Genomic DNA, 16,150 nt, shown 5'->3' on the forward strand with positions numbered 1-16,150 from the left:
GTCAGGATATCATAATAATTTACACGGACCCTCCATCTCGACCCAGCCCCCAGCGACCAACTTCGCGCATGGCCTCATCACCACCCTCCACCAAGCGACCATCTGCATTGGAGGGGTTCGCATCGCCCAAAACACCAGCAACGCATTGCCAGCCACTGCGTCCACCGCCCCAGCGGAGTACTTCATTCTTATAACGCTCGCCTGCAGCCCGGTCAACAGATGTCCTCCCAGACTGGAAGACATCCTGCCAGATCTTATTGGCAATGGCACGATCGAAGATGTAACTGTAGTAGGTGCCACCATAGCCGTAAAGATGGCCAAAGAAGCCCTGCCAAGAAGTCCGGGGTCGGACATCTTCTGGATCCGGCAAGCTGGAGTGCTGGGAGAACACCTGGTGGTATATTTCGGTGGTGTCAACACCATTCTTCAGAGCCTCGGCGCTGGGAATAGAGTGGTAAGCCTGGTCGACGAGAGCCATGAGGATTTGCGACTCGTTTTCAACGGCGCCGTAGATGGAACCATGGGCTGTACGGTCCATTTCCATGCTGCGCATCATGCTTTCGGACAAGGGCTCGTCAGTACTCCAGTGCCGGGCATAGAGGGAAAGGACCTCTGGAGCAGTAGCGAAGCTCTCCATCAGGACTGAGGGAAGCTCAGCGAAGTCAGTCGCGCACCGAGTGCCGGAAATAGACTGAAGAGGAGTCTGTCCGAGGATGGAATGCACAGCGTGACCCATCTCGTGGAACAGAGTGCGCACACTCTGCTCACTCAAGAGAGTTGGTCGGCCTGAGCCATTGCTCACTGGCTCCTGGAAGTCACAGACAAGCGCAATTGTCGGCAGTTGGCGCAGGGTGTTTGTTTGCGGGTCCACTGCTGTCGCCATGCCATCGTTCGGGTGTGCAGACCGATCCAATGAGGCACACTCGGCGATTTCCTCAGCGGAAATCTCACGCGAGCACCGCAATGTGAAATGTGCTGGATTCGGGTGTTTACTTGGTCGACTGAACAAGTCACAGTATACAACTGCGATATGTCTGTTCGACTCATCTACCACATCTAAACGACGAACGTCCGGGTGCCAGGTCTCACCAGCAGTTGTTTCCTGAGGAACGAGACGAACACCATAAAGACGATCGAAAAGTCGTGAAAGTCCTTGCATGACTGTTCCCAAAGAAAAGAACTCAGGAACAATGCTCAGCTCACGAGATCGACGGGACTGGGAATATTCCAGCACACGCTTATGAACATAATAAGCATGATCCCATGGCTGGAGCCCGCTGCCCTTCATCTGCTGCAATTGGGCCAACTCCTCTTGTACAGGACCCTTATTGCTCGAGATAAGTGATGTCAAAAAATTTGACACAGCCTCAGGGTTCTTAGCCATCTTATCACTCAGAGTCATATCAGCAAAACTATTGAACCCTGAGAGCTTTGCTAGTTCAGCTCGCTTCGTTAATAGTTTCTCCAAACGGTGAATCTGGCGTGAGCTAGAAGTTCTAGTCGCAAGATAGGTTTGCTTCCTGACCGATTCATCTCGCACGGATCGTAGGACAAGCCGAGGAACGACTCCAGCAGTCGGCACTGGCGCTTTGTTATTCCATTTCTTGATTTGCTGCACCACAATGGGATCCAGTCCTTGAAGTGCGTTCGCGTGGAATGTGATTTGAGATCTAGCTGGCTCCGCGCCATTGAAGAAAGCGGAACCAACCTGGCTGATATCGTTTGAGAGGTTCACAAATCGTTGTCGCTCACTTGGCGGCATATGAATTGCAGATGTTGTGAAATCCCTCATGAGAATCTGGGCGACAATAGTCTCTGCTTCGGACCAATGTGATGTGACTTCAGGTTTAGACAAGGCGATGCTGAGTTGTTCATGAAGGCCAGTGGTAGTGTTCAACACATTCATATATTCAAACATTAGAGCGTACGCCTGCGTCGCTGCTTCTTGGATTCGCGGATCATGATGAATAGTTCGAATGAAGTCCGAAAGGTCGATAACCCTGCATAGGAGATCACTGAGCTGGTCTAGATTCCGTGCCAATGCCCGATATTCGTCCAGTGTCTCGGCCGCTAGAACCTTGGCCACAATCACCTGGCATTTCTGTAGCGACGCATTTGCGAACGCCCTGAAACCATCCGGGCTTGTCAAGTATTGGTTCTGAACTAATCCGGCTCGCTTTGAAACATCCGCGGATCGTTGTTGCGAGAAGTCCTTCCAAAAGTTCTGCGAGTCAAAGATGCGGCGCAATGTTTCGTCATCGACGTTCTTCCTCGGAGCGCTATTATCTGTTGGTATACTGTTGATGTGTGATCGGGGAGCCTGCGATGCGGCGCTTTCAAATGCGCGGGTTTGGCGCTGTAGGAGACATTGTCGGCATGTCCAAGGCCGGCGCCCAAGAGGACGAAGCATGATATGAGATAGGTAGGTACCGAGATCGTTCGGGAGGGAATAATAATAGATAGAAACAAAAAACGAAAGACCCAAACCTCCGATTGCGAGAGAAAAGCTGGGGTAGAGGACGAGAGAGCTTCAAGGAGACGCGGGCAATGACGGAGTTTTCTTGGGTTCCGCCGAGCCGAAGAATTCCCGTCTTGGCTGTGAACCCGACTTTGCTTCAACCTCCCTCTCCTACTATTATACCTCCCCACACAACCCCAGCATGTCGTTCCGGCCGATCTTGCAGCAGGTATGTTTGTCATGCGGTAGCATCTGACCGCATCCGCGTAATTGAGCCAATGGCGGAACTAACTCGTGTCTAGCGGGCTGTGGCTCCGATCGCAGCCACCCTCCTCGCAGGAGGCATGGCTCTGTACCCCAAGCAGACAGCTTTCGCGGAAGATCCCCGAGAGGTTAGAACCACCGATACCTTTAACTTGCCACATGAAACATAATACTCGAGGATAAACCCATCTGACACACGACTGCTTTCCCAAAACAGAGGAAATCCATCTACGACGATGACTTCTCGTCTGACATCCCCGAACCCTCTAAAGCCACACCTGTGCCCGAGCCCGAGCCTGAAGTCTCCAAGGCCATCTCTCTGCCGTTCTTGCAAACATCCCCCTCCTCGCCTACCCCGACAGACATCCTGACCTCCCAGGTCCGCCAAGCCCGTCTCTTCCTATACTCGCACTCCCTGGCCGCGGAGAATGGCTTCAACGACTTCCTGTCCCGGGCGCTGCACATCGAAAATGCTTTCACCAACACCATTGCTTCGCTCGCTCCTTCCGCTGATTCTGGTGAGCGTTTGACCCCCGGCGGTGTCTACGTCGTTGTGGCCGCTATGGCCGGCTCCATCGTATCACGCAACCGCGGTATCTTCCTGCGGACTCTGTCGCCGCTTGCCTTCGGTACTGTGGCTGCCTACACTCTCCTGCCCGTCACCATGAAGAACGTTGGCGAGTTGGCTTGGCAGTACGAGAAGAAGTTCCCCGCTGTGGCGGATCAGCACATCGCTCTCCGGGAGCGGGCGGAGCACATCTGGTACACTGGTATCGCACACAGCGCTATGGGTCGCCAGATGATGGAGGACAAGATTGGTGAGACCCGGAAGAAGCTGGAGCAGTTGGTGAGCAAGGGTCACTAGATTTTCTTTCCCGCTTGCTTTGATACCATCCACCACCATGTTTTCGGTAGGCTGAGAGGTTTTCCATCTTGTTGCATATGTACGTTTAGAAGAAATTCGTTAGATCCGACGATATAATCCGGACCAGTTCCCTTTGTTTGGAAAAAGAGGCGTATGCAATGATACTTGGATGTTTCATTTCGAAATTAGACCTTAGCCTGGGTAAGATAGGCGGTATAATTGCTATATTATGTGTTTGGTGTGTCCAGACGATGGCGCACTCTGCGTTCATGCTCCTTGGTAATTGTGATCTCAACGACACTGGCCAATAGAGAGAGATTGTAAGCAATACCAATGGATTGATTTACGCTACAGAGTTGCAATGGGCATTATAGCCTTAGACGAGCTTACTGCAGAGGGGAAATAATAATTCACCAATGGAAGCTCTCCAACTAAATGTACACACAACCACCAGCCTTATTGAAAATAGACTGGTGCTGACATTAAGCAATAAAACGTATTAAACATGAAGGCCAGGGTAGAGACCCTAGCAGTCAAACAGGGTATCCTGGGTCCTATTGCATAAACCGAAGCAATAGGACAAAACGAGTGAAACAGGATAACAAAGGAAACTCGTGCTTAAACAAGCGGGTACCTAATATACCCGCGAGACGCACCGAAAAGCAGCCAAAAGAACCCGGTCTTTTACCGGGCGGCAGAGACACGACTGCTCACTGACTCAGGAGCGGTCACTGCGATTTCAGGGCCGGGTGTTGACGTCTGGCTGGGAGGGTTGGGAGTGGCTCGTCGGGAGAGCTGAGACAATTCTCCGATGAGTCTGCAAGGTAGATCATTAGCACGAGTCCTGAAGTAAGGGGGCCATAGCAGGGAGAGGTAAGACTGACCTGCGATGCTCATCATACCACTCATCGTTTGCCGATCGAATGTGCTTAAGCTGTTCCTGAATGCTTGCCATCTACGATTTTTCATTAGTGTTTGTAAAAATAAAATTGTGGCTCAAGTCTCATGTAAATGGATGGAAAACGGGCAAGTTTGAGGAGTATGACGACTTAAAACGGGGATCTCCCACCGTTCCCTCGATGGATGAACCAAGCTCACCTTCAGTTGTGGCTGGACCTCCATCTTCAGCTTTTTCGCTACCCTCATCCGCTGTTGCCCACCGGCTTGACTCCAAGCCTGACGAAGTGCCCTTGTCGTTCTCTGTGCCCAGACTGCCTCCTGCTTTCAGAGTAGCCAGGTCTGCCTCGAGCTCGCGGACTCGTCGGCGGCCGGCGGAAAGTTGTGACTCGAAATCACCAAGCTGGTTGAGAAGAGCCATGTTCTTGTCGATTTGATCATTCAGATTCTGCTCACCGGCGGCAATCCTTTCTTCGATGGATTTGTTCACAGCCCGAGTCTCCTCTAGCTCTTGGCTGGTGGCGGTGTGTTTCGCCTTCAAAGAAGCAATCTCCTCTTGAGACTGCGAAAGTTGTCTCATGATGGACTCCAACTCAGAGGTCTTGCCGCTGGAAGTGGCGAGAGACTTTTGAAGCTCTCCGACCTGGGAAAGAGCGGCATCATGCTTGGCCGCAAGCTCCGAGTGTTGAGCCTGGAGCTTGGCAACCTCGGCAGCATGCTTATCCTGAATCTCCCGCGAAGTGGTGACCGCGGATTCCTGGAAGGTGACATGGATTTTCTCCGAAGCGGCTAGCTTCTGTTCAAGCTCAGTCACGGTGGCCGTTAGACTATCGATGATAGATGTATCCTGCGCAGCTGCCTTGGCCTGGAGGAGTTGCTCATTGACCTTACCCAGGGCAACCTCGTGGATGTTCTGCAGATCACCAAGTCTAGCCTCGTGGGATGCATCAAGCTCAGCTCTCAAATTAGCGAGCTTAGCCTCCTGGACTGTGAGAAGCTCTTCAATGGCCTTTCCGTGCTCGGCATCAGCATCGGCAGCCTTCGAGCTCTTCACAGCTTCAATCTCAGCCAGCAACTGAGCCTTGGTTTCCTCGAAACCCTTTTGCAGCTCGGCAATCTCCTTCAGATGAGCATCACTGTTGGCAGTAGCAGAAGCTTGCAATGCTTCAACCTCGGCTTGGGCCTTGGCTTGAGATTCTTGAACCTGCTTCTGAAGCTCAGCAGTCTCGGTCTCACGAGACTGGGCATGGGTTGCAATATCTCCAGCGTGACGTTCTTGAACCAACTTCAATTCAGCCTCGAGCGATTCGACCCGAGTAGCATGTGTTGCATGGTTCGACTCAAATTCGCGGTTTTTGGCCAGGAGCTCGTCATGCTTCGCCTGGAGCTCACTCAAAGCATCTGCGTGAGAACCAGTTGTTTCCTTTGCAGCCTGTGCCAACTCGGCGGCGTGCTCAGCCTTGAGAGCCTCAATGTCTCGAGCATGCTGCTCAGACAACGAAGCTGCCTTTGCAGTGTGCTCTTCAAGAAGCAGAGTAGCCTCGGCGGCCTTATCTTGCAGACTCTTCAGCTTGTTCTCCTTCTCGACATCCCTGGACTTCGACTCGCCCTCTAGGTTCTTTAAGCTGCGGTACAGCTCCTCGGCTTCAGTCTGCTTGCTCTGAACCTCCTGCTGAAGAGCGTTGATCTTACCAGCGCCGCTAGAGACCTGTGGCTCCAGGGCTCCAACCTTTTGACGAAGGGCCTCAACTTCTTGAATTGCAGACTCCCGCGCAGCGGCATGGCCTTCCAAAGCCTGACGAGACTCATTCAAAGCCTTCTCAGACTCCTCCAGTCTCGGCATAAGAGACTTAAGCTCAAGCTCATGGGCAGCCTTAAGGTCTGTAATAGCATTTTCGTTATCTCCCAGAGCAGCAGCCTTGGCGGATTCCAATGCATCTCGCAATTCTTGCAGTTGCCGAGAGTGCTCGGTGCCGGTAGATTCAGCGGCAGCCTTGGCAAGAGTAAGCTCTTCGGCATGCGAGGCGGAAAGGGAGCTCAAAGCCTGCTCATGCTCGGCCTTCACGTTAGCAATGGCGGCCTCGTGAGCTGACTCCAATTCTTTGACCTTGGTGCTGAGGGCATCGGCGGATGCAGCCTGGGCCTCTTCAAGGTCTACTTGAACCTTGGCAAGGCTCTGCTTGAGATCGGCGATCTCCTGATCCTTCTCGACTAAGGAGTTCGTGATTTCCTCTGAATTATTCTGGGTGTTGGACTCAGACTCAGCGATCTTGGCTTCCAATGAAGCAATTTGCTCGCGGAGAGCTGAAGTAGATTTCTCAGCAGCATCCTTCTCGGCCATGATTTCCTCGTCCTTCGCAGCGCCCAGCTTGTCAAGTTCAGCCTTCAAGTTGTCGAGTACCTGGTCACGACCCTCCAATTCCCGCTCGAGATTATTGACAGCCAGAGCGTTTTCCTCGGTAAACTGAGCCTTCTGTGCCTCGAGGTCCTTCTTCAGAGCCTCAAGTTCCTTCTCGTAAGCCGCAGCAGAATCCCTGTACTCCGCGAGCTCTTTCTTAAGAACTTCCAATTGAGCCTGGTGCGTTTCCTTGAGCTCATCAAGAGCAGCGGTTGATTGAGCGTCACCTTGAGCCATTGCCAACTGCTTAGCAGCCTCGAGTTCTTTCTGAGAACTCTCTTCCAACTCCTTACGTTGTGTCTCCGCCTCCTGAAGCCGGACCTGCAAAGACTCAAGCTCCTCTGCATGGGCAGAAGCCAGCTTCGCCAACTCAGCAGCATGTTCTGCCTGAAGAGATTCTGTGGCAGTGTTGTCCTTAGCGGCCTCTTCCCCAGCAATGGAAAGTTGACCCAGCTTCTCGTTAACAGTTTCAAGCTCAGCCCTCAGTTCGGTGACTGTCTCCTCACTCTCTGAGAGCTTCGCCTGCAAAGTCTGCAGCTTTTCCGAGTCTCCAGCACTTCTGGAAGTTGTGCTAGAGATGGTGCTCAGCCGTTTGGTCGGGTCCCGTATAGAAGGCGCCGCAGTACGCGAAGTGGCAGAAGTGGCGGTCGCCGGGCGAGTAGTCGTAGTGCGGGGCGAGGTCGAGGAGGTTGGTCGAGCACTCGGGGTGGTCGCAGATGTCAGTTTACCAACGGGTCTACTGGTGGAGGTAGCCGTGCGGGATGTGGCAGTGGAAGGTGCCGCAGGCTTTCTCTCCAAAGCGGAGCCAGCGACACTTGATCTGCGGTCAAGGGTCGAGGTGGACTTCAATGGGGCGCGCGTAGACGGAGTAGCAGCCATAGAAGTGCGTTTGGCTGCACCCAAGGTGCTGCGCCTCTCATCCCCAGAGCTTGCGATTGACCGAGGCTTCTCATCCGCAGAGCTACTGACCGATGCACGGGACCTGTGAGACGACGTGGTAGAAGTACCAAGAGGCTTCCGAGTGGCAGTAGTGGTGGCGGTGGTGGTAGGCCGGGTAGGAGGCTTATTCAATGTGCTACTCATGCTGGTACGAGCAGCTGGCGTAGCTCCAGTCTTCGACACAGTCGAGGTTGAGGTAGGGCGCTTGACCACAATAGGACGTTTGGTAGTTGGTGCACCAGTGCTGGTTTTGCTAGGAGACACTGGGACGTTCTCTTTGGATGCCTCGGGGCTAGACTTAACAGCCTCTTCACCTCCGGAGAACATGGCCGAGTCTACGGGGGTAGCTGGAGGCGGAACCTCGACATCGGCATCGACTCCGGCCTCGACCTCAGCCTCGATATCGACGTCGGAGGAGATAGGAATGGGTTCCTCGGTAGACGCCATATTATCGGATAGTAGTGATTAAGACGAAAAAGCAATCTTAAACCGAGGGGTAGGTGTGTGGAAGAGGTTGAAATGTACAGAATAGGGGCCTGAGGGGAGAAAAAAAACAATCAGCATATGTAAAGCGCAGAAAAGCTTGAGTGCCCAGCTCTCAATAGAGGCATATATTATCAGTCTCATATCTTCCTCCGCGATGATGCCGGTAGCTTATGCTGCTCATAGCTTCAACCTTTCAAGCTCGGCGGACTCGGCTTTGGAGGATCGCAGCTAGTTGCAGCCATTGATTTCTCATATGGCAAGGAGCAACTGCTCTCAGAGGCAATGATGCAGAATTGAAACATATACAACCATGTAAACTGCAACTGGAAGGGAAAAGGGCAGCATACAACAAAAGCGAATGGGTTGTACTTACGCGCAGCGCGCAGATTTGGTCGAGAAGCTTCAGGGGCTTCTGGCACCGAGGGTCTCGAGGGATGTACCTCAGTACAGAGGAGCAAGCTGGCAGCGTGCGTAGCTGTCACAGAGAGTTATACTCGGTAGGGATAACGCAAGACAGTTGGTTGAGTATTCAAGAAAAGAAAAGGAGAAAGCGGGAAAAGTAAAAGCGGTGTCGGCGGAGGGAGGAGGGGGAGGATCGTCGTTGCTCCTTTGAACCCTTGGCCCCGACCTCGAGCCCGAGAGATCTGGGGAAACAGTACTTTGTATTCCGGAAAATGATTTTTCAAATGCGGTTACATCCTTTCATTCCATGTTTTGCATCCATTCTAGCCATACATAAGTTTGTTTATCTGAAAAAGGACCTCGGGAAGTGTTGGCGGCAATGTCGATCACCATATTTTAACCTTTACCCCAGTTTTAACGGCGTGATAGAATGTATGCATCTACCGTTTGAACTTCATAATATATTTCATTCTGCATCGTCCTACAAAAGAGGTACTCTGCCGGGCCACCTCGTTCATACTACAATAAAGCGCGTACCCCTTTTTGTTGACCAAAACAATGGTTTCCATGGTTCATACCCGAGTCGGACCCGAACATTCCGATTACATCAGTCCACCAGCCTAGATGAATGATTGCGAATTTTGAATGGTATAATGCTATATATGTACAATAAAGTGTCCCGGCCCATTGGTGGACATCTAATCCAGATCAAACAAAGTAGAGAGGCAGCCATGTACCAGGCGCTGCAAAGTCCGAAGCCTAAGAATACCAGTTCTAATAATCTAAGCCAAGCTCACGAGCCTTGAGCCTCAGAGAACTCATAGTGTGCCGTGAGAATTGATTTGCAAGGTGCGTCTTGATTAAGATGAAGCGTTCAATTGGTTCGCTTGCTGCAGGCGGAATTAGCGCTACTCAAATTAATGGATAGAATCTTGAAATATACACTCACAATCATACTGCTCCCACGCATCACGGAGCCACATTTCTTCTGATCGTGTCCATCCGTGCAAAGTCGGGGGAGTCCTCGGTACGGGAGGGGCTTGTGCTTCTGCAGTTAAAAACACACCCAATTGGTTCTTCTTTAGTGCTTGCTTGAAATGCTTTGCCCGGATTCCAAGGCGCCAGGACCGTTGATGTTTAAGGTCGGATTGAAAATACCCCCGAAGAGCATCGATCCGTTCACAGCAATCAACTAGCAGCCCTAGACTATCGTCAAAGGCAGTGGAGGCTGGTACACCGTACAAAGTATATGCCCTGAAACTCCGCATGACTAAGATAGCAATATGAGGTAGTAGGTAGCCTTCAAGATAAACGACTAAATCGCCGGCTATTTTCGTATCAAGGTCCTCGGTTGGTACTTCATTGAAGTTCAGAATACCCTTGACTTCGGTAAATGTTGCAGCACGGAGGTTTTTGACTTTCGTTTCCAGGTCAACTGGTAGATTTTCTAGGTCATTGAACAGGTCGATCAAACATTCGATTAATTGAAAAGCATCGATGAATGATGTTGGCATAGGACCATAGACAAATTTTGGCAATTCCAATGTGCGATCATGAAAGAGCATCCACTCTTCACTCCAACGGGTGTTTTGAACTTTTGTTACCAGCCAGTCTTTCAAATCAAGATCTAGCGTGACAATACCCTTGTAAACATGCTCGTCTTCATTGTGGTCTGACATCTCGGCATCAAGCACGACGTTGTTTGATTCCTCCCGACGCATCATACGCGTCTTGCGTGATAGAGTTGTGGCCAGTGGTGTCTCTGGCACACTGTCACTGGAAACCGGCGAAGTGACGCCCCTATTATGTCGTGAGTCACTCTCTACGCTATGGTAAACAACGACTTGGAGCGCCTCGAAATTGTTTGGCTGAGGGTTGCTTAGGTCCCTTTCCTCTTCCCTCTCGTCCTGGTATTCGTGCTGTGAGATTTCATCTTGGTCTTCCTCGCTTTGGACTTCCTGGATTTGACTCTCCTCATCCTGAACCCCCCCATATGGGATCACGTCCAGCTCATGATGAGGCTCGCCTTGGTCTTCTACCTTATGATCCTGTACATGTATTTTGGCCGGGTCCACATGACCTTCATCATCACTGGATCCGGGAACATTGCGTATCTGTTCTTCCTCGGAAGAGGCCTCTGATTGCTCTGGATTGAGCTCTGGTGATGGCTCAGACTGCTCTCTGTTGGGCTCCTGTTCAGGCTCGGGAGATAAATTGGGCTGCTCTTGGTCGGGCTCGCTGAATTGCGGTATGGAAGAGTCGTCTTGGCTTCGAAGTCCGTAGCGCTGTACCGAGCGCGTCACCAAGGGGGATGATTCAGGAATATCATAGACATTCCTCTCATTGTGGGTGGTGTGCCTTCGAGACTGCGGCTTGTTGAGTAACTCCAGTGAGCTAACGGTGGAGTAATTTGATTTGCGCTTCTTGGCGGAGGGCATCGCGGAAAGGCACGAGCCGTTGGTGCAGTGCCGGGAAGGGGGATGACGCGCTGCAGAGCGATCTAATCGCGTGGGACGTGGAGAGATAAAAGCAAGCTCGGGTGGAGACCACTCCGCCGCACCCGTCATTCCTGCTTTCCCCTCCATCCCACTTCAACAACTTTCTTTCGAGTCCAAGCAGCTTGAGTACTCCACAAAATTTTCAAAATGGAATCGGCCGGCCGGTCTGTCCGTTTTCTGCCTAAATTGGACCCATCCGAACCGCACAACTTTATCAAACCATGCAAGAAGATCCACGAGTCCCAAGATGTTCAGACCTTTCTAGTCTCGAAAGCTTACACTGATATTATGACCTTTATCCTACAACTGAATCGCTCAATATTCCCCACAAAACTTTCTGACGGAGAATCACAAGCATGGCCTTTGGGTACAGATGCTGTCCAATTCTCCGCGCCTATTCGACAGCTACAGGCGTTACTTTCCAAGCTCGAGGACCTCATACAAGAGGTCCCGCCGGACACTGGGCCACGCCGATTTGGAAATATCAGCTTCCGAAAATGGCACGAAGTTCTGGAAGAACGGGCCTCTGCTCTGCTAAGAGACTGCTTGCCCGCGGAGATTTTGGACACGCCTTCGGCAGATCCCCAGGGACCTACAGCGGAGACGGAACTGAAAGCATACTTTCTCGGTAGCTGGGGGAGTGGCCAGCGGTTGGACTATGGCACAGGACATGAGTTGAGCTTTTTGGCATTTTTGGCAGCCATCTGGAAGCTTAACGGATTTCCGACATCTGACCCGGGAGTTGAAGAGCGAGCCATAGTCCTCGGAGTTATTGAACCGTGAGCAAGCCATGACTGGCTATCATTCAGCGGATCTACCTAACGTGCTCTGCAGATATCTTGAACTTACCCGCACTTTGATCAAAACGTACACACTTGAGCCGGCTGGGTCCCATGGTGTATGGGGGCTTGACGATCACTCCTTTATTCCCTACATTCTAGGCTCCGCCCAGTTGGCTCCAGCTATCACCGAGACAGACCTGACCCCAGAAGAAGGGTCATTACCTAGTGCTCCTGATCCCAGTGGCGTCGCGAAAGCAAACAGCGTGGAGAGGGAGAGGAGAACTAATTTGTATTTCTCGGCCATTGGATTTATCTATGATGTGAAAAAGGGGCCGTTCTGGGAACATAGCCCTATGCTATACGATATCTCTGGTATTAGAGCCGGCTGGGGCAAGATCAACAAGGTGAGCTATACAAGCTTGACCTGCCCGTGAATGAAAACTAACTCTAAATCCTTTAGGGCATGGTGAAAATGTACAACGCAGAGGTCTTATCTAAGTTCCCCGTTGTTCAGCACTTCCCCTTTGGTTCTTTGTTTAGTTGGGCTCGCGACCCCAACGCTATTGCGCCCCCGACAACCATTCACTCAACCTCTGGTCCACAAGCGCGACCTGCTGTGCCAGATGGGGGTGCCTCGTCGACTACAGCTCGGCCAACTATGGATGCAGGTACGAGGGCGCCGTGGGCGACTGCAGGAGCAGGATCTCGTGCGCCTCCCATGGGAAATACAGCGGCGCCGTGGGCTGCGGCACGAAGGGACGTGCCTCCAGCTTCAAATACAGCTCTGCCCGATACCTCTCGACTACCCCCGGGTCCTATGGCTCCTAATACCAGAGCTCCCTGGGCAGCCACCCAAGCTCCTCCGCCACCAGGGGGTGATGGGCCTACCAAGGCACCCTGGGCTAAGTAGAAAGAAAAGTTTACCCGTCACAACATATGTAGCACACGACTTGGATATCTCATAGATGAATTGTATGTTGTATGATCATACTGTTCTTTCTATGGAACAAAATGAACTAATAACGCCCGCTGGGGTATCAAAAAAATAAAACAAAGTAGCTCCCATGCAAAGCCCTTTCTAGTCCGATTCAGACCCGTAATCTACCAGTGCTCGCGGTAGGCCGGTCGATAAATCTTTGCTGGATTTGCCTGGAAGGCTCTCCGGTATGGGAACTGGAGTGTCTTTAGTTGAAGTGTCGGTCATGTCACAAGTTTCAGTCTCACTTCGGTGAGCAGGAATCAACGAGGCAGGCTTCTTCCGTTTCGGAGCCGATTTCCAAGAGTTTGGATCATCACTGGCATCTTTCAGGAATGGATCAATGGCAGCACGCGTATTTCCAGCCAGCTCCTGGCGCAAGGAAGTTTTCCGTCGAGCAAGCTCAGCAGCCTTGGTCCGACGGGCACTGCCCTTATTCTTTTCGCGCTTGTCAGATACAGCCGTATTCTTTGAAAATCGTTGATCAAACATAGGACGCCTGCGGTTTGCCCGGGCAGCTTCGATCCCAGCAGCAGACTGGTCTTGACCAAAGTCCACCATCCCAGCTCGTTGTCGATCCTCTTCAGTCTCATCCACGAGATCAATACCAAGACTCATCTTATCTTTCAAAGCCTCGCGATTAGTCTCCAACTTCTCCAAACCCTTCCTCTCCACACGAAAGGTGCGCCTCAGCCTTTTTGACTGCTCATATGGATCATCCCAATCTCGATCCTGCCTCTCCTGCAATTCCCGAATCCGACTCGCCTCCGTATCCGCCTTCCGCTTATCCTCTGCCTTGCCTTCAATTTTTGCAAACGGATCCTTCTCCGCCGGATCTTGGCCTAGGCCGGGAGCACGAATGGCGATCTCTCCAGGCTCCAATGGTTTGTCCTCGCCGGTATCTCGCTTCCGCGCACCTTCGTGAACAACATATGCCGTGTTTTGCGGATCCGTGCGAATTTCAATCCATCCACCGCATGGGATGTGCTTCATGCGAAAGCTGTAGATTGGTGTGGAGTAGTAGTTACCGATTTTCTTCTTCTCGGCGTTGAAGCGCACTCCTTGACCAATTATTGTCTCATGCGGCTTGCATGTTGTGCACCAAATTGGAAACGGGACTTCGAAGCGCACGATGAGTGCACCAGTTGTGCTGAGGTGGCGCGCGCGGGCGCCGAGGGGATGTTTGCCGGCAAGCTTATTCCCAGAGGTGAGGCCTTCTTGGTCCGGTGGGACATATCTAGAGGGCGGGTTAGTGAATGTGGTTGGGTGGGTGACCGCAGTTAAGGCGCTGTCGGAGATGAGGAGCAACGCACCGTCCCATATCTAAATTAAATGGTTAGCTCTCATATTGTGCAGCGGCAGCGCTGAGAGTGTGACTTACTGAAGCCCTGCATCTTGAATGCCGCGGCAGGCTTGCGCCGTCCAAATCTCAAGAGACGCGGGGAGCGGTACACTTGTGACGCTCGAATGAGATAGCTCCTTAGCTGAACAAATGACGATGCGAGGCTTTGGGGCCTGGAGGGGCCGTTGACAGCTCGTGTGTGTGTCGGAACGTGAGGTTCTTTTGATAACGTGAGCCCGAGCTTTAGGCGGAGTCTGCGCAGCCGGAGATAAGAGGCTTAACGCCGCATGCCTAATTTTAAGGTAGCTTCCGACTCCTCACCGCTCTCCAGGTATAATATTTTGTTCACGAAGGCTTCACCAAAAAATATTAATTGATTCGACTCTTGAGTGCTCTGCGAATGGCTTATAGATTATCTACTTCAGCAAAACTCCGCCGTTTGACTCAATCACCGACCCTGTCACGAAACGATCCCGCATTAAGTAGATATAGCTCTCCGCCAGATCCTCTGGCGCCGCCACAGTTCCAGTAGTCGACTGATCCCTAGACTCCTGCAGCAAATTCTCCAAAATTTCCTTAGGCAGGGGATCCCATAATTCAGTCTTCACGGCACCCGGTGCCACAGTGTTGACACGAACAGGCGCCAGCTCTAGCGCCAACCCACGCGCAAGCCCCTCAACCCCGGAAGTACCAGCTGTAATAATAGTCCAACCAGGTGCAGGCTTGCGGCTTCGTACGCCACCAGTCAAAGTAAGGGAGCTTGACGGTGATGACTCCACATACTTGGGAATGAACTTTGCCATCACAGCCGGGGCGACGAGGCGCACATTCATGTCCCTGTAGATGTCTTGCGCTTGGATATCATTTAGCGGAGGCATATGCAATGGATTGCCAGCAGTGGAGACTATGTGATTCAATTTGTGTGCGCCGTTGGCTGTGGCAGCCTGGAACAGTCTTGCAAAGTTGCTATCGAGGTTGACAGCGTCAGAGAGATCGCAGACGTGGGTGATGATGGTCTGCGTTGAGGTTTGAGTGGGATAAGCTGCTTTCAAACGGTCGACGGCTTTGTCGAGCTTGCTTTGGTTGGAGCTGGAGAGGATGATGTGGGCACCGTACTCAAGGGCAGCTTCGGCGACGGCGAAGCCGAGTCCTGAGCTACCACCTAGGATTAGGACTCGTTGACCAGCGAGCTTCGAGGTATACTTCGAAGTAGACATGCTTATGGTTGGTGGGGCTGTAGATTTAGAGATAGGTTTATAGAATTGATGTGATGGATTTTTCATTTTCGGTTGAGAAAGTTGGCCTTCTTAAATAACATGTAGATAACAAAAGAGTGTATCCAAACTGAGTTTACAACGTGGAATGGTTCTTATGCCGTTAACTCCGTCTATGACAAATCATCAGAGTTGAAAGGGATGCCGTAGGTCGCATTAATTGACCCGAACCCCGATATGATTGCATCATACATAAGAAATTGAGACTATCTCCTTTAAAGTGTGTATGATTGGTTGAAGTCCACCATATTAGTCAGATCATCTCTACTCTTATGCAGTGCTCCGAACGGGGCTGTATAGTAGAACATTATAATTTTCAGTATAGATATTGGATTGACAAGCAGCTTCCGCCAAATACAAAGCAAACTCTGATACCATCGCGATATTTGTGAAGTGAAACGAGACTAAACCATCTGAAAAAGCTCTCGTTGGCAAAACCGTCATCCTACTTCTATTATACCATCAAAGGATCTTGTTTCCAGATGTTCGGACGATTTGAGTCTAAGCATCAAGTGTTAAATATTGCTATGATGCTTATTTTTACAAAATTTATCCCAAAGCCTAAAATA

At 51.4% G+C, this 16,150-nt stretch overlaps 7 protein-coding genes across 7 annotated transcripts; 2 read left to right on the forward strand and 5 right to left on the reverse strand.

Annotated features, from left to right (window-relative positions):
* Positions 1-19: 19 nt before the first annotated feature.
* N7503_008369 (mitochondrial intermediate peptidase) lies at positions 20-2,410 on the reverse strand (the record flags this gene model as incomplete). Its single annotated transcript, XM_057067916.1, has 1 exon — positions 20-2,410. The coding sequence occupies one exon, from the start codon at positions 2,408-2,410 to the stop codon at positions 20-22; it is 2,391 nt and encodes a 796-aa protein (XP_056918771.1).
* Positions 2,411-2,488: 78 nt separating this feature from the next.
* On the forward strand, positions 2,489-3,751 carry N7503_008370 (MICOS complex subunit MIC26/MIC27). The gene is made up of 3 exons (XM_057067917.1): positions 2,489-2,687; positions 2,761-2,850; positions 2,940-3,751. The coding sequence occupies exons 1-3, from the start codon at positions 2,661-2,663 to the stop codon at positions 3,585-3,587; spliced, it is 765 nt and encodes a 254-aa protein (XP_056918772.1). The 5' UTR covers positions 2,489-2,660; the 3' UTR covers positions 3,588-3,751.
* Positions 3,752-4,271: 520 nt separating this feature from the next.
* On the reverse strand, positions 4,272-8,268 carry N7503_008371 (M protein repeat protein; the record flags this gene model as incomplete). Its single annotated transcript, XM_057067918.1, has 3 exons — positions 4,272-4,404; positions 4,472-4,542; positions 4,657-8,268. The coding sequence occupies 3 exons, from the start codon at positions 8,266-8,268 to the stop codon at positions 4,272-4,274; spliced, it is 3,816 nt and encodes a 1,271-aa protein (XP_056918773.1).
* A 1,215-nt stretch (positions 8,269-9,483) lies between these two features.
* Positions 9,484-11,147, reverse strand: N7503_008372 (uncharacterized protein; the record flags this gene model as incomplete). Its single annotated transcript, XM_057067919.1, has 2 exons — positions 9,484-9,599; positions 9,659-11,147. The coding sequence occupies 2 exons, from the start codon at positions 11,145-11,147 to the stop codon at positions 9,484-9,486; spliced, it is 1,605 nt and encodes a 534-aa protein (XP_056918774.1).
* A 128-nt stretch (positions 11,148-11,275) lies between these two features.
* N7503_008373 (serine/threonine-protein phosphatase 2A activator) lies at positions 11,276-12,899 on the forward strand (the record flags this gene model as incomplete). Its single annotated transcript, XM_057067920.1, has 3 exons — positions 11,276-11,986; positions 12,042-12,393; positions 12,450-12,899. Exons 1-3 carry the CDS (start codon positions 11,355-11,357, stop codon positions 12,897-12,899), a joined length of 1,434 nt encoding a protein of 477 aa, XP_056918775.1. The 5' UTR covers positions 11,276-11,354.
* Positions 12,900-13,067: 168 nt separating this feature from the next.
* N7503_008374 (Saf4/Yju2 family protein) lies at positions 13,068-14,359 on the reverse strand (the record flags this gene model as incomplete). Its single annotated transcript, XM_057067921.1, has 3 exons — positions 13,068-14,202; positions 14,279-14,288; positions 14,347-14,359. The coding sequence occupies 3 exons, from the start codon at positions 14,357-14,359 to the stop codon at positions 13,068-13,070; spliced, it is 1,158 nt and encodes a 385-aa protein (XP_056918776.1).
* A 364-nt stretch (positions 14,360-14,723) lies between these two features.
* On the reverse strand, positions 14,724-15,524 carry N7503_008375 (NAD(P)-binding protein; the record flags this gene model as incomplete). Its single annotated transcript, XM_057067922.1, has 1 exon — positions 14,724-15,524. One exon carries the CDS (start codon positions 15,522-15,524, stop codon positions 14,724-14,726), a length of 801 nt encoding a protein of 266 aa, XP_056918777.1.
* Between the last annotated feature and the right edge of the window lie 626 nt (positions 15,525-16,150).

Source organism: Penicillium pulvis, assembly GCF_028828015.1.
Source record: "Penicillium pulvis strain IBT 33274 chromosome Unknown contig_7_segment1_segment0, whole genome shotgun sequence".
Lineage (NCBI taxonomy): Eukaryota > Fungi > Ascomycota > Eurotiomycetes > Eurotiales > Aspergillaceae > Penicillium > Penicillium pulvis.